This window comes from Aethalodelphis obliquidens, unplaced genomic scaffold, assembly GCF_003676395.1.
Source record: "Aethalodelphis obliquidens isolate GAN/ISIS:26980383/991018 unplaced genomic scaffold, ASM367639v1 scaffold2, whole genome shotgun sequence".
NCBI classification, from domain to species: Eukaryota; Metazoa; Chordata; class Mammalia; order Artiodactyla; family Delphinidae; genus Aethalodelphis; species Aethalodelphis obliquidens.
In genome coordinates, this window is record NW_020837946.1 from 8,340,139 (window position 1) to 8,367,658 (window position 27,520).

Consider the following 27,520-nt stretch of genomic DNA (forward strand, 5'->3'; position numbering starts at 1 on the left):
CTGTAAGCTATTTGGGTTACAGCTCAAAATATCAACTTTATTTTTGAGCATTAAACAGAACTTTGACTCTTTTTTTCCCTGTCAAATTGTGACAGGGAAGAGCTACATCAGACTCCATGTTCCGATCCGTTTCTTAGACTTTAACCTTTGCTTTTCGTTGCTTTTGTTATTATAAACATACCTAATTGCCTGCCTCAGGGAACCCTGCCCACCTGTGGATGGCTGCAAGAAAGAAGAAACTAACACAGCCCCTCGCCAAGTCTGGTCATTCCAGAAGATGCTTTGCAAGACTGATGGCCCTTTTACTTTACTTCCTCACCACCTCTCCCTCTCTGATTCTGTCAAAGAAACTGGCATCCAGACCCAGATAAGATGGTTTTCCACAGACACCGGTCTGCCGGCTTTCCGAATAAAGTCGTATTCCTTGCCTCAAGACCTTGTCTCCGATGCATTGGCCTGTCATGCGGCGAGCAAAGCGAGCTTGGACTCAGTAACAAAAAGTTTTATGAGACGAGGACAACTAAGCTAAGATGCCTTGCCATGCAAGATCTCAACTTTCAATGGAGATGTCTCGGTCCACGTTATCTGAGTGAAACTGTCGTAATCATGCCAGCGAAATTTATTGAGACTTTATGTTTCAAAGCCACTGACATAATTTGTGCAAAAGTCCAAAGAACTGCATCCCAAGCTTTAAACAAAAGATATATACAACCAAAAGAATGCCAGTTAAGGTCACAAAGAGTGACCTTATATTTCGTATAATTTCCTGTATTATATAATTTCCTATATTTCCTATAATTCGAGCATGAAATGAATCAATAACAAAAGTGATCCTACAGTAAAGCAGTCAAGTTTTCCCTTGTTGACATTTCTACTTCATTTAGATGCATTGTTGTGTTTTTTTTTTTTTAAGAGTAGATGAGGGGCTTCCGTGGTGGAGCAGTGGTTAAGAATCCACCTGCCAATGCAGGAGACACGGGTTTGAGCCCTGGTCCGGGAAGATTCCACATGCCGCGGAGCAGCTAAGCCCGTGCGCCCCAACTACTGAGCCTACACTCTAGAGCCTGCGAGCTACAACTGCTGAAGCCCGTGCGCCTAGAGCCCGTGCTCCACAACAAGAGAAGCCACCGCAGTGAGAAGCCTGCGCACCGCAATGAAGAGTAGCCCCCGCTCGCCGCAACTAGAGAAAGCCTGCGCACAGCAACAAAGACCCAACGCAGCCAAAAATAAATAAATAAATTAATTAATTAATTTAAAAAAAAAAAAGAGTAGATGAGATTTGATTTTAGAGACATCTTGGCTGCTCAAGATGATACATTTTAAAATATGGATTTTTTTCTAACCTAATATAAAAAACAAATCAATCACTCTATTTTTATAATATCAAACAAATTTTTTTTGGTATTTAGATATAAATCGGCTCTTTGCTATTCTGCTAATCCACAAATACCGGAGGAAGAAAGTTAAGGCTTATAACTGGGAATATAGGTCATCATTTTCAAAAATAATATTTACAGCTCTGAACCCTAGGAAAATGATCAGTTGCCCATTGTCTGAAGGGGCCAAATGCATAATGCCAGAAATGCTAAAAGATACTATTTCTGTATCCTTTTTAGATGGCTAGGTGAAAATAATAATCCAATATGGTATCTTGCCAACCTAAGTTTTTATTCTTAATGCCATTTTTAATATAATTCCTTTTGAGAGACTTTTCCACTCCAAGCACTTTTCTCACCTTCTTCAAAAGCTTCTGGAAATCTCACTCTGCCCATGAAACCTTCCTATCAAGACACATAATGATATATATATAATTTTGCTTTATCAAAATTTTTTTAATCTTTATTGGAGTATAATTGCTTTACAATGGTGTGTTAGTTTCTGCTTTATAAGAAAGTGAATCAGTTATACATATACATATGTTTCCATATCTCTTCTCTCTGTGTCTCCCTCCCTCCCACCCTCTCTATCCCACACCTCTAGGTGGTCACAAACCACCGAGCTGATCTCCCTGTGCTATGCGGCTGCTTCCCACTAGCTATCTACCTTACGTTTGGTAGTGTATATATGTCCATGCCACTCTCTCGCTTTGTCACAGCTTACCCTTCCCCCCCTCCATATCCTCAAGTCCATTCTCTAGTAGGTCTGAAGACACATAATGATATTATCCAACCATTCCATTTAAAAAACAACACCTGGGCTTCCCTGGTGGAGCAGTGGTTAAGAATCCGCCTGCCAGTGCAGGGGACACGGGTTCGAGCCCTGGTCAGAAGATCCCACATGCCAGGGAGCAATTAAGCCCATGCACTACAACTGCTGAGCCTGCGCTCTAGAGCCCGTGAGCCACAACTATTGAAGCCTGCGTGCCTACAGCCCGTGCTCCACAACACGAGAAGCCACCGCAATGAGAAGCCCGCGCACCGCAACGAAGAGGAGCCCCTGCTCGCCGCAACTAGAGAAAGCCCACGTGCAGCAACAAAGACCCAACGCAGCCAAAAATAGATAAATTTTTTTTTTTTTTTTTTTTTTTTTTAAAAATAGATAAATTTTTAAAAAAAGAAATAAAAATAAAAAACAACACCTGGGACTAGAATTGAATTGGGGGCTTGTCTGTGCCTTGTGGTCACTGCAGCCTTAGCAATGACCACAAGGCACAGAAGACACAGTGGTGACAATTAGCTATGGTGACACTGGGCCTGGGCTGGAGCCCCTGGTACAAGTGCCCTGCGGTGCTAATCTCTCATCTCCGTGGCAATATTGCATTTGGGGTTTTTCTGCCACAGACATACACTGTGCCTGCCAGACTCAATTCCACAGACATCCTGCTTAGCTATCCTCAGAAAACGCAATTAAAATCAAACTTAAAGAAGGCTCGAAAAACCTGGTCTCCTTGCTGAAATACCAAATGAAAGGTCTGTAGAAAAATACAGCCTCTTCTACTTGCACTCCCCCTCCCATGTTTATTTCGTCTGCAAAACTGGGCCACTTATCAGAGACATAACTGGTTGCCGGCAAGAAGCTATCCCCCCAAACTGCAGGGCATGCTGGGTGACAGGAGGTGGCAGAAACTCAGAAATCCAGGAGAAGTTTCTCACCACCTTCCTGTCCCCAATGCCTAGGAGTCCAAAGACCTACTCTGAACAAGGACTAAACGGACTCAGCCAAGAATTGGGCTTCCCTGGTGGCGCAGTGGTTAAGAATCTGCCTGCCAATGCAGGGGACAAGGGTTTGAGCTCTGGTCCGGGAAGATCCCACATGCCACGGAGCAACGAAGCCCGCACGCCACAACTACTGAAGCCCGCGAGACTAGAGCCCGTGCTCCGCAACAAGAGAATCCACCGCAATGAGAAGCCCGCGCACCACAATGAAGAGTAGCCCCCGCTCGCCACAACTAGAGAAAGCCCACGCACAGCAACGAAGACCTAACGCAGCCAAAAATAAATAAATTAATTTAAAAAAGAGAAAAAAGAAGAATTAAGGCAAGTTCTCTGGGACCCAAAGGACGCAGGTTGGGTGGTGGTTTTAAAATATGACTGCAGGGTCTTTGACAGTTCCTTCCCATCAAGAGGTGGAATGTAAGTCTCCTTCCTTTGAATGTGGGCTGGCTTTAGGAATTTGCTTCTAATGAATAGAACACACCAGAAACAACACTGAGTTACTTCAGAGACTGGGTTAGAAAAGGTGACACAGCTTCCATCCAGCCCCCTCTGGGGACATTCACCCTGGGTGGGAACCCGGCCAACAGGCCCTGAGGAAGCGTCCACGTGGGCATTCTAGTCCAGGGCCTCTGCTGAGAGCCCAGCCGAGAGCCAGCATCAGCCACCAGACCTGTGCACGCGGAAGCCTTGGAGACGGCTCTACCCAGCTCCGTCTACACCCGGGAGACACCCCGAGGGAGAACTGACTGAGCCCACAACTCCCAGACCACGCAAGATGATAGCAATAAGAATAAATGGACATGGTTGTTTTATGCCACTGAGTCTGAGACAGCTTGCTGGGCAGCAAGAGGAAGAGAAGTAGTGAGGCAAAGGAGCATTTCTGGGGGTTGCAGGTCGAGCCCCGAGCGCCTGTCCCAACTGAGGAGCTCCAGCTGTGCTGAACGGGAGACAACCGGCCTGGACCCGCCCTGGCCAAGGCCCGGAGCCGCACTAACCCAGTAGGGAGCAGGCCTGGGCAGCCGCAGAGAGAGACCCCAGGTACGAGTCCTCCGCATAACCATGCTGGGGGCAACGCCACCTCCGGGAGCTCGAGGCTGCAGCCTGTGACCCTCGGAGCGGTCCCCATTGCTCCTCTGTGTTCAGGCCCGGACCGAGGGCATGAGTCCTGCCGCTCCTCCACGCAGGTCCCTCTGAGTTTCGGGAGGGGAGGGCCAGCTGCAGAACCAGCGGCGCAATTAGAACCGCTGAGCTGGAGGCCCACGAGGCCACCGAGGGCGAGAAGAAACACCGAAGCGCTTCCCACCTGAAGCTACTGAAGCACGCGTGGGAATCAGATCTGCAGCCCCGCTCATCATTCAGTTGCCTGGCACACCAAGAGCTAAATAATTTACTAATGCTTCTTTTCTTTAGAAACCTTTAACTCTCTAAAAGGAAACAGAAAAACAATGGCAGGAAGCTTTGCAATCCTCTCTAACATGACTGCTGTGAAAAAGGCAGATGTGTTATTTCACGTAGTAAAACTCCACCTGCTGGGAATTGAGGATTATGCCCTCGATACTTACCAAAGGCACGAAGCACATCATATAACCCTTTGCAACAGAAGAATTTAAGCAGTTTTCATAATGTTGTATCAAAGACAAAACTCCGGCAAAGAATCCCAACTGTGGCCACCAATTTCATGTTAACTAAAATTTTTCTCACCTTTCTGGAAAATGAACAGGTCTGGTAAAAATTACTAATCTTGGAAAACCATCATTTTATGCTAAAAGTGTAAGACTGGAATTCCTACTTTGAATGCAAAAAATGGAAATGCTTTGTAAGAACGAGAACTCCATATTGCTGCGGAGATAAGACCCTGTTAAAGTAGTTTAAGGTAAAAGTGAAAGATACTGAAGTAACTCTTTCCCTACCCATGCTGCACTGTGTCTTCTAACTGTGCTGCTGCACTTGGGTCCCTCTGGCACTTGCTCGGATTCTCGTTGTTTCTCCGCGTCTTAGTTATCTGACATGCAAGACAAAGCTAACAATACCAGCCACCCTGAAAAGTGGGTCTCAAGGAACGCAGATTAAAAAGGACTACAAAGCATTTCATAAATATTTAGATTTTTAAAGCCCTCGTTTGCCAAGTCCGCGGAATTCTCTCCATTTCATTACTTAAAACTCGAGTTGGCAAAGTTGTGATTTAAAATTTTTCATCTAGATGATTTACCTTTGTTGCTTTGTCCATTCTCCTTCTGGGATGAAAGAAGTTCAGGAAAACAGGCATTCAGGAGGCAGAACTCAGGGTATCTCACATTGTGTTGGCCAGTCTGAGAAAGGGCCCCAGCGTGGTAAAGAAGAAATCTCAGGACAGGGAAGGGCGCCTCTTAATGCTGCTATAAATAACTAAGACAGTTACCGACTTCTCGATTTTTGGTGACTCGTGACTCACAGATAAATCCTCCTCTATGCACCTCAAGAACCACTCTGTGAGTCCAACAGCCCCTAACTGGCCTCCTTCCCCCTTCAAAAGCCTTCCCCACAGCTACCAAAATGTTTGACTAAAAGTGCAAATCTGAATTCATACCCTTTAACGCTGTAACTTCAGTGCTAAAACGTTAGCCTAAGGAAATTGAGAATGGGATGAAGAGAGCATGGCGCGGTGACTACAACCACAGACTCTGGCACCAGACTGCCTCCTGGGTTTAAATCTCAGCTTCCACACATCTGGCTGCATGTCTGATGGCAAGGTATTTACCTGTTTTATTTGGGTTTTCTTAATTTAAAAAATATATATATTTATTTATTTATTTTTGGCTGCGCTGGGTCTTTGTTGCTGCGCGCTGGCTTTCTCTAGTTGCGGCGAGCGGGGGCTACTTGGTTGCGGTGCACGGGCTTCTCATTGCAGTGGCTTCTCTTGTTGCGGAGCTCGGGCTCTAGGTGTGCGGGCTTCAGTAGCTGTGGCACGTGGGCTTCAATAGTTGTGGCTCGCGGGCTCTAGAGCACAGGCTCAGTAGTTGTGGCACACGGGATTAGTTGCTCCGCGGCATGTGGGATCTTCCCGGACCAGGGCTCGAACCTGTGTCACCTGCATTGGCAGACGGATTCTTAACCACTGCGCCATGAGGGAAGTCCCTGGGTTTTCCTAATTTTTCTGGTAACAGCTTTATTGAGATGTAATTCACATATTATATACTTCACCCATTCAAAGTGTACATTTCAATGGTTTTCAGTACATTCACTGAGTTGTGCAACCATCACTACAATCGGCTGTGGAACATTTTCATCCTCCAAAAAGGAAACCCTGTGCCCGTCAGCAGTCACCACCCTCCCCAGCCCTAGGCAACCACTGTCTACTCTCTGTAGATTTGCCCCCTCTGGCCCCTTCATACAAATGGAATCATACAATATGCAGCCTTCTGGGTCTGGCTTCTTTCATTTGGCATCACGCTTTCAAGATTCATCCATGTTGTAGCACAGATCAGTCATTCACTCACTTTTACTGCCACGTAATATTCCGTTATATGGACAGACCACGTTTGGTTTATCCGTTCATCAGTCGATAGACATCTGGGTTGTTGGCACTTCTCAGCTATTTCAAACAATGCTGCTGTGAACGTTCACGTACAAGTTGCTGTGTAGACATATGTTTTCATTTCTCTTGAGTATACAGCTAGGGGTGGAACTGCTGGGACGTAGGTAATTTCTATGTTTAAACTTTGAGAAGACAACCTAGTTTTGAAGAATATTTAATGATATGAGGAAATTCTCTCTTCATTTGATTAAAAAAAATATTTAAAAATACACATACATATAGCTGCATATCCTCATTTATTGTAAACATTACATACTTTGGGGTGCATGTATGTACACAAATGCATTTCTGTGCTTTCCAAATTTTCTATAAGGAATATGATCAATTTTATAATCAGGAATAAAAAGAGTGTTTTTTTGTTTGTTTGTTTAGAAATGTAAACATAACCATGCTATTCTTCTTCTTAAAATGGTTCAAAGACTCCTCATTACTTACGGGACCTCATAGGAACCTTCGTGCCCTGGGTCTGCCTAATCTCTGACTCTCTCTCTCAACTCTTCTGCTCCAGGAATACTGAACGCTTCATAGTTTCCCAAACATACAGGCTCAGTGCTTTTGCACGAGCTGTTCCCTCTACCTGGAACTCCTGTCCCTCATTCTGTCTGCCTCACAGACTCCCATTTTACTGTTCAAAACTCCAACTTGCCTGAGACAACTATATCTTGGCCTTTTTTTTGTGTCCCTAATTCCTAGCACAATATTCAACCTAATATATGCGTTGAACTGAACTCCAAATATTTCCACATAACAAGGAAAAGAAAGGAATAATGTCTATAGTTACCTGCTAGACTTCAGTGTATTTGCTTCAAAGCATGTTGAACAGGATAAAAGGTAACAACTATTTGCAAACTATAATACTAACAGCTAACAGTCAGTAACACAAGCGCTTCCATGTGTTGGGCTGTTTTAAGCAAGTTTTTCATGTATTAACTCAATCATGTTATTCCAGTGAAATGGGTGCTATTATTAATATAACTAATATGATTTACTACGTAAAAAATTTCTTTTAGAATCTTTACATAATTCCCATTACCTTTTTAAGGAGAAACGCTTTTTAAAAGTGTATTAAAGTAATCATAAACCAAGGTGGAAAAGTCCTCATTTCACTGAAAACTGTCCTTTTATACGGAACTCTAAGAGGGAAAAGAATTGGGTATGCAAACATAATGGTATGTGGGCAGAGGGTAGTATTGGAACAAAACCTTAAAGGATATGAAAGCAGACAGGAGAGCTGTACTCAGCCCGATGGTGGGCGGTCTCAAGGCGAGGCTGAGGACTTGAGTACAGGCCACAGGGAGCCACTGGAGGCTTAGGAAGCTGAAGCAGGAGAGACATGCCATGAAATCCCAGGGATTTCAATTCAAAGAGTTCAATTAGGAAAAGAGAGTCCAGTGCTTTGGAGTTAGAACGGAAGCAGAAGCTATTATGCAGCACAGCGGCCTAAATGTTTTATTAAAATAAACAAAACAAACACCAACCTTACAATTCAAAATGCTATATTCTTGTTATGAAATAACTTTTGATACATTCTTGTTCAGAATAAAAGGAGATGAACGTCCTTAGAGACCCATGAGCTTTGGGAAATCAGCCTCCCACGGGCCGGGCGATCCGTGACATTCTTCCCCGGACAAGCTCCATTTACACCTGCTGCCTGGTCCTCTGTCCGGGCAGTGTTCCCTTTTTACTCTCAAAAGTGTCCCTATTTAAATTGGATTGTGGTGATGGCTGCACAACTCTATCCATTTGCTAAAAATCATTAAATAATGCACTTACCATGGGTAAATTTCATAGTGTGTAAATTATACCTCAGTAAAGTTGTTTTTTATTTATTTATTTTTAACATATTTATTTATTTATTTGGCTGTGCCGGGTCTTAGTTGTGGCACTTGGGATTTTTAGTTGCGGCATGTGGGATCTAGTTCCCTGACCAGGGATCGAACCCGGGCCCCCTATATTGGGAGCACAGAGTCTTAACCACTGGACCACCAAGGAAGTCCCAACAAAGTTGTTTTATAAAAGTCCTAATTTGAGGCTTCCCTGGTGGCGCAGTGGTTGAGAGTCCGCCTACCGATGCAGGACACATGGGTTCGTGCCCCGGTCCGGTTAGATCCCACATGCCGCCGAGCGGCTGGGCCCGTGAGCCATGGCCGCTGAGCCTGCGTGTCCAGATCCTGTGCTCCACAACGGGAAAAAGTCCTAATTTGAGTGACAAGTTATATATGACTTGTCCATACGCCACGGCCTCAAGGCCTTAAAAGTGACTAGCTGATCTTCTGCGAAGGACAATTCTTCCAAAGAGTTATTTTTCAAGAAGACAGACATTTTTTTTTTCCTACTCAGACAGCTTCTCATCACACGACATGAAAATAGGACCCTCGCCGCGTCTCAGAGACCCAACGCCATAGAAGTCAATCCTTTACAGCAGTGGTCCCCAACCGTTTTGGCAGCAGGGACGGTTTCGTGGAAGACAATTTTTCCACGGATGGTGAGGGCGATGGCGTGGGTGGTGATGCGAGCGATGGGGAGCGGCGATGAAGCTTCCCTCACTCGCCCGCCGCTCACCTCCTGCTGTGCAGCCCGGTTCCTAACAGGCCGCGGACTGGTTGGCACGCGCCCCCATTAACGCTTAATTCGCTCTTAAGTATGAAAGCAGCACGACCACAACTATCCCTATTTGAGGACATCTAGGCCAGTGAGCTGCTCTAACACCATAGGTGGCCTCCATATGCTTCAAAAGGATACATATAATGTTAAAAGCTTCGGCGTGTTACTGGCTTTAAAAATTAAACCCAGAAACCTTTCCAACTTCAACTTTAATTCTGGAGTCCAAGGATCCTGAAGGAAAGGAAAAAAAAAAAAAACAAGGAAAAAAAAGAAAAGCACTAGATCATTAAATGCCAACAAACATTGTCAGGTTGTGGCCTTTAGGGTTAAATAACTCCACCACAGTTACTGAAATCAGAAGCAAGATGTCTTGCCAGTGGTGTGATGCTGTAAAAACCAGGTTTTAGGACATTTCACCAATTCACTTATAGAAGATTCGAGAGCCCACAGCAGGAGGAAAGAAGAGAGTACTTTCATATACAGAGAAAAAATAACCCTGTACATGATTTGAATTTTTCATGTGATTTAAACACAAGCCTGATAAGTAAGCTTATTACGTTGAATACCCAAAATAATGCAGTATGGTTTAGGCATACGTGGCACTGGCAGGAATATACAATTATCGCTACGCTACTGAGAGTCTCCAGAAGAAGGAGACTCATTTCCATAAACCTCATCCAGACAAGAAAAGCAGAAAGAAGCTGTTATCTGCCTCAAATACTCCATCATGTCCAGCATTATGACGTACATCTAGTTTGATCTGCTCCTTAAAAATAAATTATTTATCTCAAATAATGCTCATTGAGAAGGAAAAAGTAATGACTCACGAAGTAAAAGAACAAGTGTCACAAGCAACGATCTTTCTCAGGACAATTTTTCTGAGTCTTCAGACAAAAATATCGACCACCTAAACCAAGAAGTTCCACTAGAAAGAAGCTCTGTCACTAAAAGCTCAGGTCCACTTACCTCTGAGATCCTGCCCCATCTCCCCCAGATCTGCCCATCCTTCCCCATTTCTCCGCCCAGCTCTAATCCTCATCCATGCCTCCCACCCCACCCCATCAGTCCATCCAGTGCGTTGTCTGACCCTCTGAAAAAACACTGCCAGAAAAGCAGAAAAGTCTGATATTTTAAAAAGATTTTGTAATTCCCCGACACAGCATGATGACTTCATTTCTCATGTGTGTGTTGTGGGTTGAATTGTGCCCCCTAAAAGGACATGTTGAAGCCCTAATCTCCTCATAATGTGAGGCCAGGGAAACGGGGACATTGCAGATGGAATTAGCTATTAGTGTAAGCTCTTAATCCAATATGACTGCTGTCCTTATAAGAAGAAGGGAATTTAGACACAGACACAGAGAGAAGATGGCCACGTAAAGACAGAGCAGAGATCTGGAATTATTCAACCACAAGCCAATAGACACCTGAGGCTACTGGAAGCTGGAAAAGGCAAAGAAGCATCTTCCCCTAGAAGCCTCGGAGAGAGCACGCCCCTGCCGATACCCTGATTTCAGACTTCTGGCCTCCTAAACTGTGGGACAATAAATTTCTGTTCTAAACCACCCGGTCTGTGGTCCTTTGTTATAGCAGCTGCAGGAAACTAATAGCGTGCTCCAGCTCAAGGCTCTCTGTGCTCAACCATATAGAAAAGAATCTCAGGAAAGGACTGCTAGATTGGCCAACATAAACGAAGACGTCTTAAAAAACAAAACAAAATAAAATATTTGGGTATCCCTAGACACACTGCAGTGAAATTATACAATCTTAAAGGCCAAAGAAAAAAGACAGACCACGTACAAAGGAACAGCAATTAGACTGACGGCCAACTTCAAAATTGCAACAGTGGGAGCCAGGAGATGAAATAAAAATACCTTCAATGTCCCAAAAGAAAGTAACTGTCGGTTCCAATACAGATGTTAAAAAGAAAAAAAAAAAAGAAAACAACTGTCAGGACTTCCTGGCAGTCCAGTGGTTAAGACTCCACACTCCCACTGCAAGGGGCAAATAGTCTGATGGTAATATAGTACACAATCAGGTAACCAAATATATACCAAGTAAGTGAGAATTTTAACACAAATCAAAATATTCATAGCCAGTGATTGTGTAAAGCAGCCTAGTTTTTTTTCAGGCTACTAATTTTCATCGTAATTGAATAAGTTATTGTTTCAATACCGCAGAAGTATACACAGAATGATTTAAGAGGTTAGTATGTTTTAAAATATTTTGTCAGTTCTGGGCTAACAAGTCTTGGTGCAACAACAAAAAAGCACACTTTATAGCACAAGAAAAGTTGGTTAAAGCAAATTACCTGTACATTCTTTTCAAATACAACAAAACATAAGCAAATTTTAGCCTTTTTACAGCATCATTCAGAAAGCACCAATGTATACAAGGTGAGACTGCCATGCTGCCCAGGATCTGGGACAAGGTTCGGAGGTGGTCACTTACCTGGAAAAGCTCTTTAAATGAGGGGTGGACCATGGGATTGGGAACAAAAGGCAGGGCATAGAAAGGGAGGAACTCCGTGGTCTGGCTCAGCGCTGCCCCTTTGGTCTCCAGGTAGGTTTTGAAATAAGAAATCCTTTCATCCAGTTCCTCTTTGTCCTGCGAGGAAGGGAGGATGCTCGTTTGAGATCTCCTGCTTGACGCCAGCTCACGTGTTCACCTGTCCTCTCTCCGAGGTTCCTTCAGTTCCAGCCACGTCGCTGGCATCCTCCCTGTCTTGCCCAGCCTGCGTGCCGTCACCAGTCATCCTAACATCACCCCTATTTCGCCCCTTCGTGAAACTGTCAGGAATATCAGAGAACTAGATATATGATACACACAGTTCAAATGCTGCCTTTTCAATCTATCGTTACCATTTTCTCATATCCTTAAAATTCTTCATAAACATCATTCTTAATGGCAGGACAAAACCTCATCTCGTGGGTCTATCATAATTTATTTAGCCAATTCCCCCATTATTAGATATGCACATTGTTTTCATAGCTCAGATATCAGAAATAACTATTTGTCTGCATTGCTGTGATTTCCTTACGAGAGGTTTTTAAGGGTGAACAGTTACTGTTTTTAACATGGAACGCTTCACGAATGTGCATGTCATCCTTGCGCAGGGCCATGCTAATCTTCTCTGCGTCGTTCCAATTTTTTTTTTTTTAGTATATGTGCTGCCGAAGAGAGCACTTAAAGGTGAATAGTTTTTTGAAACGGAAGTTTTCCGTATCATCATTCCTTTCCTTTATTAGGCTAACTAAGAAGTGATCCTGCCTGCTTCGCTGCTTCCAGGTGTAATCCCAGGTAAGTCGGGTCCCCCGCCAGGGTTTCCATTTTCTCCTGGGCCTCAACGAGAAGGTCCACCCTGGCCTCGCCTGTTACGTCCCTCACAGCCTCATACACAGGCCAATTTTTCTCATCAGTGCATCTCACTTCACCTACACCGTGAAGCCCACTGGACTTAAAAAATTTATTGATCTTTTTATCTTACAGAAAAATGGAAAAATTAGAAAATAAAAATAAATACAAAGAAAATGAGAAGTCTCCCACAACGTCACCCACAGGAGTCCTATCTTAAGGAACAGCCTTCCAAGAATGGCTACCACAATGTGCTGTAAAGCTGCTCCTCGACCACTGAGCCTTCCTGTGGCCCCCTGACATTTAATAAGTTAACACAGGTCCCGGGGGCAGTAGCCAAGGCATGGAGAAGCCACGAAACAAATGTGCGTGGTCCGATGTCAGCCTGGCCTGCTCCCCTTCTGTCATTCTCTCCGTGCCCCAAGGTTCACCTGCAGAGAAGTTTGCAGCTGCTCCCCTCTCCCCTTCATAGCTCCAGTCCCACACTTGCAGGAAAAGACTGCAGAAGCTAAATTCGACTTATCACTCAAATGAACTTTCACAGACGGGCATACCATTTTTCCACTGTTTAAGCTTAAATTTATCTTCTAATATATGGTCGAAAATGTGGTCTAAACACGTATTTTCTTAGACATACATGTCGAGGTATTCAGGAAAATGATGTAGCTTTCATAACAGAAGTGATTAACTTTCCATGCAAATTAGAAAATAAACTGCTGGGAATGAGACAGAAAATCATTCATCAGGATGTAAGACGCCTACTCCTTAGAAGCAATATGATAAAATGGCCACAAAACTAAATTAATCCTCATTTGCAAAACATAACACATTCTCCTTTAACACACCATTTGGACCAACCCACGCCATAAGGTGAACCTACAGGTCTCCCTGTGGAGTGTTTCAGAAGATAGATGGCAAAATGGATGTGTAGGTAGAATTCCAACTTCTGGGCGAGGGAGTCGCCAGCCCGGATGGAACTGGGAATGTGCCCCTCCCACAAATCGAAGAACACCTTCTGGTCTCCACTGTCAAACGCAGCAAGGAGGTCCTTCTGTGGAGAAGACATCAGAGTGAAGCCTGGTCATAGGGGTGCCCCTTCTCTCCACACCCCGAATCCTCACACCCTCCCACTACCTTGGATACCGGTATACTCCATCGTTTCAGTGTGAGCAAAATTAAATCTCCTTTTCAGAGGTAAGGGATAGGAAAATAGAGACCCAGAGGGCTTCAAACTGCCTAGGCTACAGACCGACCTGGATTTCCACTGCTCTGCAACGTCAAATCTGACCATTCTAAAGAACAGACACAACATTTAAGGTCTCTGAGATGGAAGGAATCAGGCATAGGCCAAAGATTGAGCCCAGAGACTCACAGGCAAGTGAATACATTGAGGTCGCCCTTTGGACTTGCTGACCCACTGCACGCAACTGATGAGAACAGGCCAGACCCAGAGCCCAGCCAGACCTCAGTGGAACAACCTCATACCTATGGCAAGTTGCTGACACCACAACTGCCAAGTCCCTGAGCGCCTGGGAGCTCAGCCACACGGAACAGTCGGTCCCAGGCCTGGGAGGTGGGTGCTGTCACGTGCCTGCTGTTGCTAGAAGCATGTCTGGCGGAGAGGGCAGTGTGGGAAGCAACCACAGAGCCCAACACATGCAGGTAGTGACTGCCCGGGCCCTCCCGTTCCAGGAACAAGGAAGCCTGGGCTGGAGATGGAGGAGGGCGCACAGGCCTGGCACCAACCCGACTTCGGAGCTGTGCCAGTCTGACTATGTGGGGCAGAGACAGCTTCCCAACTCGCCATGCAGTAGCTGAAACAGAGAATTCTGGAGAAAGGTGGTGGCAGTTCCCATGTCACCTGTCTCACAGGAAAAATGACAACTGATACATCACAAATAGCTGCTGCGCAATTCTGCAGATTTAGGTATAAGGCGGAATCACAAGAACTTCCTGTGACTCATATTGTTTTCCTTTTTGTATCAAATGCCCAAGATCCTCAGACCTACATTTTGTGCTCAACTGCAAAAGCTTTTCTTGGAGTGCATTTTCTATAGAATCACCAGTTCCCCAACCCATCACCACCACTATTTACCACCATTATTTGGTCATTGTTCTTTTATACTTTTTTTAATGGTTTTACATTTTTTCTGTAAAACTGTCTTTTTTTTTAAGGTTACACATTCTATTTGTTTATAATCAAACTTTTTAACATTATAAAATAGAAATGTACAGAGAACAATGTTACATTGTTTGGTCATCCTTAAGCCAAAGACATTCACTGATAAGGAATCTTCCACTGTGAATCTTACAAAAATGTTCTCTATGTCACGTGACCGAGAACAACTGTCTCTGAATATTACCTTAGTCTGGAAGGGATTGGCATACATTTGAAAGAAACTCAGAATGTTTCAAAATAAGCCCTAGAGTGAAATTCTACCTCTTCAAAACTGGCCTTTCTGTCTCTCAGCCCTGGAAACAGCGAAGGACAGCTGGTCAGCAACTGCAGGCAGGGCGGGTAGCAAAGTAAAGCAGAGGCAGCTAAGCACCGCCACCTCTGGAAGAACCTGGGGGAACCTGGCCAGAGGCTCCCCTTTTCTCGTCACTAACTGATGCAAAGGTGGAGGGGAGCCTCCCAAGGGTGTGCTGCTGGGGCCCGGCCCCGCCCCAGGCTCACCTCGGCTGAGCTCTGAGCGAACCCCGCGAGCCACTCTGCGGAGGACTGTCCTGCGAGAGGTCCAGGGACTGTGTGAATGAGGTGACCGCAGACTCTCGTGGGTATTTTAAAGCCTGGAGTCAAGGTACTTTCTTAACATGGTTGGCAAAGGAGGTCTATGTGCCCAATGGCCCATCTACACTTTATTCTAAACTCTACCTTTGTAGACCTGGGACTACAAACCTTTGCCGTGCCACTATACTCCCAGTTTATGAATCATATTCTGTACCTGGAAATGGTCCCTGCGTTGAAAGTAATATCTACACATAAAGCAATCCAGTGTTACAACTCATAGGGTCACAAAATATTAACTTCTCAAATATAAACCATGATCACAGCCAGCATTATGAAGATCAGAAAATTTACACACCACCAATAATCACCTATAAACACACACACACACACACACACACACACACACACACACACACACTCACACATTCTTACAGAACTGTGCTTAGGGAAACTCTCCCTTTGCTGAGTGCCAACTTCACAAATGTCCCTAAGTCACTGCTCCAGGTATTTTTGTTTGGGAAATCTGTAATGGCAGGACACAGCTGTTTATTGAATGAGCAGAAAAGACAGGCTTCTCACAATCAGAAAGTTTCAAGGTCTTTCAAGTTAAGTACAGCCTCTGTTTCCATGTCTAGTAATGACTAGATTCTTGTTTCACGTTCTGAAAAGTTTGCTCCAGGGCTGGCGGTATCATCAGGCTGCCCGGTGCATCACTGACAGAAGAGCCTGTGTCTGAAGTGGCGGTAGCTCAGAATCCAGGTGCGTGGGGACTGGAGGGGCACTGCGCTGGGGGCCACTGCGATGGTGCCCCCGCTCAATGGCACCCCGTGCCAGCCAATGCGGAGTCGGGCTGTGGCCTGACCTCCAGCTACTCAGTGGGACTCTCAAACAGTCTCATATTTTTCTTAGAAGTATGTATATTGAAACAAATAAAATTATTAAAATAATAAAATCATGCAAAGCTGAAATACGCTGCCTCAGGAAACGGTATGTTCTCTTGTCACTGGATGTATTCACGGTGAATCAATCACTTACCTAGGATGTTACGAATGGGATGGAGCATCAAATAATGGTTGAAATGAGGACTTTTAAGATCCTGTCTAACCCTGAGAGTTGAGGACCATGTAATATGTGCCCTTTGCAGCCCACTGCCACAGGCTCACCGCTACCCAGGCCTTGCTTTGAAAGGATGCTGCCTTGCATATGGCTCTCGCTCCCTGTCCCCTCCGACCTCCCCAACCTAGAAGGCAAGCACCATGAGGGCAGAGATTTTGTTTTGTTTTGTTCGTTGCTGTGTCTCCAGTACCTGGAATTCATAACCTAAAACTCCTCAGAATGGGGACCACATTAGTCTTAGTTTCTAAGCATTGCACGGTTTCTTCTTGCCAAGAAATGTATGTAAAAGATCTTATGTTGCCACCCATTTCCTAGGATACAGAGATTTGAAAATGACATTACTCATTTATCCATAAACATCTGCACAGTCCAAGAGTCACTGTGCCCAGGTCCCCAGAAATACTCCAACATTCTCTAGTGGCAGCATTTCTTACAAATTTGGAGCACCTTGATTATCTACAGAAATCAAAAAAAGTAAAATGTTACCTGGATTATCGATGATTTGGAGTCCCTTAAAGAGCCACATGCTGGTTTAGATAACGGTTTTCCTTTTATTTTGCATTCTTTTGAAAATGTTTTCAAGGTGTCTTCAAATTCGGCAAAATCTAAATACTATTTTAAAAAGCGCATAAATGTATACATATTTCTCTGTTTTAACATCAACAAAGTAACCATCTTTGATGTAATTGTACCAGCTCAATATTATCACAAAATTTATAATGGGGTTAATGAACTGTCATCTTTGGGAGAAGTAATTTGGGATCCAGCTTAGAATTTACTTACTGATACACACACTAAAAAACTAGAAAGACAGTATCATAGAAAACATTTATTTACAGAAAATAAATTTGTTTTTAGAAGGAAAATGTGAGCTGCATTATAATTTAGTTTTTAATTTTGGCCCCGTCGCATGGCTTGCGGGATCTCAGTTCCCCAACCAGGGATCGAAACCATGCCCTCGGCAGTGAAAGTGCAGAGTCTTAACCACTGGGCCACCAGGGAATTCCCTTATTATAATTATTAATAGAAAATAAGATGATATGTGCAGCAGCCTGAAAAAGGCAAAAGTGATCAAAGGACCTGATGGCTTTGGGTCTAGTAGGTCTCTGGGAATTTGTTACTTGAAACAGAGGGATTAGAGGTAATGCTTGCCCCTAAGAACAAAAGGTAAGTCATTAAAAGATGGGCAAAGTCATCAGCCACCTTCAAGCACTAATGATCCCCACCCCACCCCGTCTTGAAACGCCCCTCTGCCTTGTGTTAGTGACATGCATTACTTCTACTGCTGCTCTCCACACTTCTCAGTTTGTGTCAGTCGTAACTTTCTGTTTCCACCTCCTCTAACTGTGGCTATTTCTCCAGGCCCTATCCACAATCCTCTGCTGTGACAGCTTTGAAAATTTATTCATGATCACAGCAAATTCCAAAGCTGCATTCCCAGGGTGGATGCCGTATCCTTGCTCCACGGCCATGTCTCTCAACGCCTACTGGACAGTTCAACCACACAGTAAAACAGTAGCAACCACTTCTTTAGCACCAACTCCACGCCAGCCCCTACTACAGGCAGCAGAGAATACCAAAAAGCATAAGGTGTGGGTCTTATCCTTCAAAAGCTTTCAGCGTAGGACACCTAAATGTCCATTAATAGGCAACAAGTTAAATAGATGATGATGCAGCCACTCAGTGAAATAGTCTACGGCATTCAGAAGTATGAGGCAGATCACGGGAAGAGGTTCATACTGTACTACTGTTGACAGGTGAAAGGCAAGCTGCAGAACGATGTGTGTGGTATCATCACATTTTGTAAAACAAACTATAGTCGCGTGAATACATTTTGAATACTCATAGAAAAAAGTCTGGAAAGGTGATATACTAAGCCATTAACAGTGGTCACTGCAGGAGGGAAATTCACTGTTTATACTTCTATACTGTTTGAATCTGTTACCATGAGCATGGGCTGCCTTTATAACTTTCTTTAAAGGAATTCTAAAAAGCAGCTTTACAATTTCAGTTTAGTTATGAAAACAAAATATAAATACATGGAAAATTATAAAAAGGAAAACAGATAACTGTAATGTAATGATAGAAACATTACAAGGCATTACAGAATTTCCTGCATTGTAAAATACAAGTTTTACAAGTTTTCAAGATCTTTTTCTGTGACCTGTGTTTTGTAAAACATACCTCTTTCACTAGTCCAAGTAATTCTGATTCATGAGCCAGAATGTCCCCCATATTGAACCGTTACTGTTAATTCTCACAGCAAAAGTCTCTACAAGGCAAAAACATAAGACAAAGGCTATCATTCCAACTATCTGTAAAATAACAGAAAGATAGCTGTAGTGGGCAGAATAATGGCCCCCATGTCCTAATCCCAGAACCTGTGAAAATATTAGGTTGCATAGAAGGGGTGGATTAAGGCTACAGATGGAATTAACGTTGCTGATCAGCTGACCTTAAAATAGGGAGAGTAGCCTGGATTATCTGGGGGACCCAACATAACCACAGGGGTCCTCATCAGGGAAAGAGGGAAGCAGGAAGGTTAGCGTCAGAGTGACGCAGTGGGAGAAAGACTCAACCCGCCGTTGCTGGCCTTGAAGATGGAGGAAGGGCCGGGAGCCAAGGAATGCGGGCGGCTTCTAGAACCTGCGAAAGGTAGTCAACTGACTCTCCTCTGGAGCATCCAGAGAGGAACAAGCCCTGCCAACACCTTGAGTTTAGTCCTGTGAGACCCATTTCAGCCTTCTGACCTCCAGAACTGTAAGACGATAAATCTGTGTTGTTTTAAGCCACTAAATTTATGGTAATTTATTACAGTAGCACTAGGAAATACAGTGGCTAAAGTCAAAAGTAATTCTCTCTTCTATGACAACTACTTAAAATGAACGTGATCAAGGACTGGAGGGTGGTATAAATGAGACAGTCAAGGATTGCTGGTGAGAGGCAGGAAGATTATTTTCCTTATTTAGAGTTTTCTAAAGTGCTATCACGTGGTATGTGTAATTCAAACAGTCAAGAGCATAAAGTGTACTTGGAACAAAATAGAGTGTAATGACAAGGTCAATTCGTTTACTTTAAGAAAGGATACGCACTAGAATTAGTCTCATGGAAAAAACACAGAGTCACTAATCCCTCGCTCTGCTTCCAAGTAAAAAACATTAAACCCAGAAATAGAGTCACAGATGTAGAAAACAAACTTATGGTTACCAGGAGGGAAAGTGGGGGGACGGATAAACTGGAAGATTGGGATTGATATATACACAATACTATATGTAAAATATATAACTAATAAGGATCTACTGAATAGCACAGGGAACTCTACTCAATACTCTGTAATGACTTATATGGGAAAAGAATCTTAAAAAAGAGTGGATACATGCATATGTATAACTGATTCACTTTGCTGTATGAAACTGAAACTAACACACTGTAAATCAACTATACTCCAATAAAAAAATACAAAATAAAAAGTTTCTAAAAAATGCAAAAAAAAAATTAAACAGTCACAAAAAGATATCAGGTACTACTTAAAAGAAATCTTTTTTTTTTTTTTTTTTTTTTTGTGGTACGTAGGCCTCTCACTGTTGCTGCCTCTCCCGTTGCGGAGCACAGGTTCCGGACGCGCAGGCTCAGTGGCCATGGCACGCGGGATCCTCCCGGACCAGGGCACGAACTCGTGTCCCCTGCATCGGCAGGCGGACTCTCAACCACTGCGCCACCAGGGAAGCCCCAGAAGAAACCTTTAATGTCACCCGAAGTCCACAGTCATTCGGCCTTACACTACCGGAAGAGGAGGTGGTGTGCATTTACACAACTGTTAACACAAGGTTCATACACCAGAGAATTTATTAGGTCAGTTTTTTAAAAATTAAGTGCAAGAATGTCCAACATCTTTTATATTTTCAAAACACTTAAATAAATAAAACGTCATGAACTTTTTAAAAGTAATTCTTTCTTCTCTTCCTGCCACCCCTCCCCAAGGTGTACCCAAAGCAGCCATTCCCTGGATCCCACTCCCAGTCTCCTCCCCGCGGCTGGTTGCCCATAACCTCAGAGGAATTACAAAGCCTGGGCTCTAATGCTAACTCTGCCATTCACTGGCACCTGATCTGGGGCACATCACTGGAACCTGTTTCTATCTGTAAAATAAAATGGAGAATTTATCAGATCTCTTCTAGTTCTAAGAATGCATGATTTGGGACTTCCCTGGGGGTCCAGTGGTTAAGACTCCACGCTCCCAATGCAGGGGGCCCAGGTTCGATCCCTGGTCAGGGAACTAGATCCCATGTGCATGCTGCAACTAAGAGACTAAGAGTTCACGTGCCACAACTAAGGAGCCCTTGAGCCGCAACTAAGAGCCAGTACAACCAAATAAATAAATAAATATTAAAAAAAAAAAAAAGAATGCGTGATTCTGTAACCTTACATTTTTCTGCCCATAACAGTGCATTCAGTTTGAAATATTTGAACACAAGTCCGGAAGACGAAATTTAGAAATCTCCCCCTTTTCATTCTCTCTGTCTCCCCATCGCTGTCTCGTGCCTTTGTCTCTCCCAAGGTCCCTCCACACCACCTCCCATCACCTCCCTCTCCACCTCACTCCAATGTCTAAGCTACAACAAGGGATCTTTCCCCTCCTGTTCTCGACCCTCCCGTGGTTCCACCTCTAGATGAAGGCCAGGCTCCTTCGGCCCAACTCTCATCTCAAAGTCTACACCACTTGGCCTCTAACACTCTTCCTTTTGCTCCATAGGCTTGAGCCACGTGGGCCACCGTGCGGGTTCCAGCGCACACCCGCTGGACCCGCCCTGCACATGCCTGCCCTCCCTGAGGGCTCTGCTTTCACTGCCCCCTCTGCCTCGTGGGCCCTCCTCCAGGCATCCACATCCCACTCAAGTCTCTGCTTCAAAGTCACCCCCTCAGAGCCTTGCCCTGACCACCCTCTCTAAGGAGCCAGCCCTCGGTCACTTCCTACCCTTTCTGCTGCTTTACGTTTCTCAGCAGCACTAAGCACCCCCTGACAGGAACATCCTTCCATTAACATATCTGCTCACTGTCGCTCCCACCCCGGGGTACAGATTCCACGAGGAAGACACGCGTTCACTTGGCATCCCCAGTGACTGGACCAGTGCCTGGCACACTGTGGGTGCTCAAAATTACTTATTGAGCGAATGGAAAGAATTTCAGATATGAAGAAAATACGGCAAGGAAGGAGACAGAGCACGGAGGAGAGGAGTCTGGGGACATTTTAGAAAGGGTGGTCGGGGGACTTCCCTGGTGGTTCAGTGGTAAAGAATCTGCCTAACAATGCAGGGGAGGTGGGTTCGATCCCTGGTCAGGGAAGATCCCACATGCCGCAGAGCAACTAAGCCCTGCGCCACAACTGCCGAGCTTGCGCTCTAGAGCCAGCGAGCCACAACTACTGAGCCTGTGTGCCACAACTACTGAAGTCCACGTGCTGCAACTACTGAAGATCGTGTGCCTAGAGCCCGTGCTCCGCAACAAGAGAAGGCACCGCAATGAGAAGCCCACGCACCGCAACGAGGAGTAGCCCCTGCTAACCGCAACTTGAGAAAGCCCGCGTGCAGCAACGAAGCCCCAATGCAGCCAAAATATGAAAAGAAAAAAAAAGAAAGGGTGGTCAGAGGAGGCCTCCCTGGGAACAGGAGTGGTGAGCAGAGATGTGAGAGAGCAGGCACTTCCCAGACCTGTGCAGACGGATTTGCAAGTGCTAAGGCTGCAGGTGCTGGGGCAGGGGTGCCGCTAGGGCAGAAGAGCAGGCAGGCTGTGGAGGCAATGAGGTGCCAGGGCCCAGTCCAGTAGGACTCGTGTAGGGGACTGGCCAGGCCGTTAGCCGGGCACAACGGGAGGCCGGGAGGGGGCTGACCCAACCTGGCTCACGTCTTGTAAGGAGCGCCATGTCTGCCGGGCCAAGAAGAGACTGCAGGGCCCCATGAGAGGAAACGAGTGATAAAGGGAGTTCGGACGAGCGGTAGGAACCTGTGAAGTGTTCTGGTTCCAGGTGTAAAGGCAGAGGTGGCCGGCTGCTGCTGGGCTGGATGCAGCATGTGCGGCGACAAGGTGAAGGGCGACACCTGGGGCCTGCGCAGTTGGGTGAAGAGTAAGCCACTCGCTGATCTGGGGAAATTGGGGAGGGACGGTCTGAGAGCTAAATCAAGAGTTCCGTTCCGGCCCTAAATCTGAGATGCAGAGCCGGCATTCAAGCGGGGGCGCTGAGAAGGCTGATGGAGTGAAGGCAGCAGCGGGAGCCGGGGAGGAGCGTCCGGAAGTCGGCCGCGCAAAGATGGCGGTTCGGCAGATGAGCGCGGTGACTGATGTGACCCCCGCCCCGGGCAGAAAGTGCAGCTGGAGAGGAGGACAGGCCCAGGCTGAGCCCTGGGGTCCTCGGTACTGCGGGGTCAGCGAGACGGCAGACTAAGCAAGAACAGAGACTTGCTGGGAGACACGACCAGGACACTGTGCCACTCTGGAAGCCCAGTGAAGGTGCTTCCCACGTCAGCTGCGCCTGCGCGTGGTCAAGGGCGATGAGGACAGGAGAACTAATCCCTGGATTTGGCAAAATGGAGTCTGGCTGTGACCTTGATAAGAGCAGTGAGGACATGTGCCTGACTGGAAAGGGTTAAAGAGAGAAAGGGAAGTAAGGAAGGAGAGACAAAAAGGACAGGAGAGATGGCAAGGCGGCTGGAAAGAGATGGGAGGTTTTTTTTTAAGAAGGAAGATGTTGTAAGCAGCGTGTTTGTATGTTGATAGGAGTGACCCAGTTAGAGAAGGAAAAGTGGATGAGGCGGGAGAGAGAGGAGATGGTTAAGGAAGCAATGTCCTTGATGCGGCCAGTGTCCAATGAGGGCCGGGCCTCACACAGGCATGGGGACAGGACATCTCCTGACACAGAGGGATGGCAGAGGATATGGGTAGTGACCAAAGAAATGGGCAGATTTAGTGATGAGAAGCAAAACAAGAAACAAGGTCATCAGCTGAGAGCAAGAAGCAAGTTGGTAGTTTGAAGAGAAGGGAAGGTGGGAACCAAATCAACTATGGAAACACGGCAGGATTTCCAGTATTGAGAGTCTGCTTAAGATACATAGACTCGAGGGACTTCCTTGGTGGTCCAGTAGTTAAGAATCTACCTTCCAATGCAGGGACATGGGTTTGATCCCTGGTCGGGGAACTAAGATCCCACATGCTGTGGGGCAGGGGTCCCCAACCCCCAGGACTCAGACCAGTACCAGTCCGTGTCCTGTTAGGAATCGGGCTGCACAGCAACAGGTGAGCGGCAGGCGAGTGAGCGAAGCTTCATCTGCTGTTTCCCACCGCTCCCCATCGCGTGCATTACCGCCTGAACCATCCCCCACACCGTCCATGGAAAAATTGTCTTCCACGGACATGGTCCCTGGTGCCAAAAAGGTTGGGGACCTGCCGTGGGACAACTAAGCCCGCGCTCTGCAACTACTGAGCCTGCGCACTCTGGAGCCCGCACGCCACAACTAGAGAGTACATGCGCCGCAACTACTGAGCCCACGCACTCTGGAGCCCGCACGCCACAACTAGAGAGTGCATGTGCCGCAACTACTGAGCCTGCTCACTCTGGAGCCCGCACGCCACAACTAGAGAGCACGTGTGCCGCAACTACTGAGCCCGCATGCTCTGCAGCCTGCATGCCACAGCGAAGGACCCCCCTCACCCATGCCGCAACAAAGATCCTGTGTGCCGCAACTAAGACCCGACACAGCCAAATAGATAGATAAATAATATTAAAAAAAAATACATGGACTTGAATCCCAAACAGAACCAGTCTGCACCATTTTGCACTTTTCTCCAGCCACTTGCAGCTGTCTGAGTTAGGTTAACAGGGTGCGGCTTTTGCAGGACAGGGGAAAGAGAAAACAAGCATAACAGCGATGGAGCATTGGAGTTAAGCTACGTTAAAGATGGGGGGAGGGAAGGTGCATAAGGGGGTTGAAAGGCAGTGAAAAAGTAATGGGGTCAGAGGCACATCAAAGTGAGCTTGAAAGACAGAAGGTGGTGCTCAGAGAGCAGGATGAATAGTTCAAATCAAGATTTTGAAGGTGGTGCAGTAATAAAAAGCTCATGGCCGCAGAAGTGGGCAAATGAGGAGGATGGAGGAAAAAGATGCCTATAAGTAAGGAGGACGAAGAAACTTGTGCAGCCAGGATTCTGAAACCCCTCAAAATGAAGCAGAGGAGGTGGAGACGTAGACAGTGAGCCAGGCGCTGCAGTCTTCAAGGGAAACAACGGTGGTAAAGCCACGGCATGGACTTCAAAGGTGGGGGGGTAGGGGGTGATTGGGAAGTAGCAATGAGGAGCAAGCAGGACCCCCTGCCTGCCAGTTACACAAGGTGTGAGGAGAAAGACACCTCTGTGTCTGTCTGAGGACCACCCACCTCTCCAGCCTTCCTCTGGACCAACCACCAACCCCTGTCCCTGTTCCTGTCCCGGCTCCATTCTTACTTCCCCATGTGAGGCCCCAGTAACACTGAACTCCAGGCCATTCCTCCTTACAAAATGCTCTTTCATGATTCTAAGCCTTTGGATGTACTCTTCTTCACCTCGTGGGCAAACTTGACACATCATACTGAGTCAAGGGCTTGACCTCCTTTACGAAGTCTTCCAGGAACCCCTCTCCTTCCTTCCCCATCAAGGCAATTCTCTCTCCTCTGGGGTACCTCTATATCCTACATTTACTTCTACTGTTATACTTATTACCCTATTTAAAAAGGCAGGCAGCTGTATTTAAATTTTGTATCTCTAGAACCTAGCAGAGTGCCTGGTAGGCACCCAAGACATGTGATAAATAAATGAAGCCCAAGCAGACGGAAAAGCATTTTGAAGGCCCTGGAACAAGAAAACTTTGTTGTTTTAAGAACTCAAGCTCCTTCCTACCTCAGGGCCTTTGCACATATTGTTCTCTCTGCCAGCAACACTCTTCCCCTTTCTTTTTTCACCTGGCTAAGCCCTGTGCTTATAAACATCACTTCGTCAGAGAAGTTCTTCATGACCATCTTTTGAATAAGATTCTGCTATGATCATCCGTCAGTGAATGTGAGCCATCATTGGGTATTCTATTACTCTGACATTCTTAAAAATTACAGAATTTTCTGTACACTTTTATATCATAATAAGTTCACTTATTGAGCGCTTATTGTATGCCATGCAAAACGCTTCGCATTTAATTTTCACAATAAACCTGAATGATGAATATGATGTATATTCTCCTTTTACAGATGAGGCAGCTGAGGCTCAGGGACGTTAAGGTGCTCCCAATAACTCAACTAGTAAGTAACAAAGTGGGAATTTAAATCCAGACTGATATTAACCACTACACAGTATTACCCCGAAGTTTGGACCACCTCAATCAGAATCACCTGGGATGCTTGTGAAATGAAAATTCCTAGCATCACTCTGAACTTACTGAACACAATGCCCAGAAATTGTTTTACACAATCTCTCCCGATGACTTTTATGCACTTTCAGGTTTGAGAACCACGGCTTTACTTTATGCAAAAACTAGAGAAAACTTCAATCACTCTTGAGGACTGCAGTGGCAGCTTCTGATTTCTATATAATAGGGATTTAGGGCCTACGAGCTGGTTGAATAAGGGGAAGACTATGGGATTTGTCTGGAAGACGAATTTGAATAGGAAGCATCCTGGTTTTGCTTAGATTGGATGAAGTCTGGACTCAACCTGGGTGCCTGGGGAGAGCGGTTAGCTGATGGGAGATAACGGAAGGGATGGATCTAAAAGCCCCAGGCCACCCTCTCGTGCCGCCACTCCCCAGCTGGACGACATGGAGCCCCTTTCAAGCTTGGCTCACTGAAGCAAAGATCAGGGACTACTTGTGGGAAGCAGCTGGACCTGTCCTCGGGATATCCAGGCAGCCGCCTCAGGCCCACAAAGTCCAGGACAGCAGTCGAAAAGTGGGGTCGTCCGGCAGCGGCTGCTGAGTTGGCGCGTCGGGGTTTTCCTCTGGGGAGAGGGCTCAGCAGAGCCTCGGCCCTCTGGCCCATCACCACTCCTCCCCGCCCGGGGATGGCGGGCTCGGGGGTGGCCCGGCCGCGTCGGGGGACGAGCTTACCTGCTGCTCTGACGCGGGAACATGCACCTACCCTGCCCGGTCGCCCCTCGTCCAGCCGTCGCCCCGGCAACCGCCGCCGCCTGCCTGGCACCACGTGGAGCAGCGCAGCCAATCACCGGACGCGACCTACGCGGAGCATCCTGGGACAAACGGCGGAGCCTAGCGGGCTAAGTCTCGGGGCTTCCAGGCGGCGGAAGTGAAGTCGCGGCTCGCGGTTCAGAGTCCGCTGCGGGTTACAAGATGCTGGGTGGCGTCACCCGCCCTCCTCTCCACAACTTCTCATTGGTTCTTTTCCACAAATATTGCGCCTCGGGCTTCCCTGGTGGCGCAGTGCTTGAGAGTCCGCCTGCCGATGCAGGGGACACGGGTTCGTGCCCCGGTCCGGGAAGATCCCCCATGCCGCGGAGCGGCTGGGCCCGTGAGCCATGGCCGCTGAGCCTGCGCGTCCGGAGCCTGTGCTCCGCAACGGGAGAGGCCGCAACAGTGAGAGGCCCGCGTACCGCAAAATAAAAAATAAAAATTGCGCCTGGCGTTGTGCCTGGCTCTAGGGATGAGCCCAACCAGGCTGGAAACAAAACCATCAAGAGATTACAGTGTGGTGTGCGCGGAAAAAGATAGGCGTCGTTATTCCCATTTTGCAGGAGCGACCCAGGGTCAATTTAGAACCAACAAGGTAGCCCAAGATCTGCCTTAAAGCTCCAGGCACCAGGTTCCACCCCACTGTAGCAGTTTCCAGGGATTTTAGAGAAACTTTTTTTTCCCCACGTGAAATGTGAGTTTTTAAAAGTGAAACAGGAGCACAAATCATCCCTGTCCTTGCGTGTGGTGCTTTTGAACTGAAGTTCACCAGCACTGAAAGGGCACCTGCAAGTC

At 46.2% G+C, this 27,520-nt stretch overlaps 1 protein-coding gene and 1 non-coding gene across 7 annotated transcripts in view; both read right to left on the reverse strand.

Moving 5' to 3' along the window:
* Nucleotides 1–26,788, reverse strand: part of ARMC9 (armadillo repeat containing 9) — a 138,676-nt gene extending 111,888 nt beyond the window's left edge. For 3 of the 6 annotated variants that reach the window (XM_027118657.1, XM_027118663.1, XM_027118668.1), the window contains exons 1-7: nucleotides 26,648–26,759; nucleotides 18,716–18,803; nucleotides 17,018–17,143; nucleotides 13,565–13,735; nucleotides 11,782–11,937; nucleotides 9,472–9,564; nucleotides 5,365–5,389 (exon numbers count right to left, since the gene is read on the reverse strand). In XM_027118657.1, coding sequence (XP_026974458.1) covers nucleotides 5,365–5,389; nucleotides 9,472–9,564; nucleotides 11,782–11,937; nucleotides 13,565–13,735; nucleotides 17,018–17,143; nucleotides 18,716–18,766 — 622 coding nt within the window. In that variant the 5' untranslated portion in view covers nucleotides 18,767–18,803; nucleotides 26,648–26,759. Of the gene's footprint in view, nucleotides 1–5,364; nucleotides 5,390–9,471; nucleotides 9,565–11,781; nucleotides 11,938–13,564; nucleotides 13,736–17,017; nucleotides 17,144–18,715; nucleotides 18,804–19,114; nucleotides 19,178–26,647 lie in introns of all 6 variants that reach the window. The other 3 variants (XM_027118635.1, XM_027118646.1, XM_027118627.1) reach the window with 3 other exon arrangements.
* Nucleotides 12,402–12,508, reverse strand: LOC113605514 (U6 spliceosomal RNA). Its single transcript, XR_003427258.1, has one exon. It is a non-coding gene; the product is annotated as a U6 spliceosomal RNA (small nuclear RNA).
* Nucleotides 26,789–27,520: the final 732 nt, after the last annotated feature.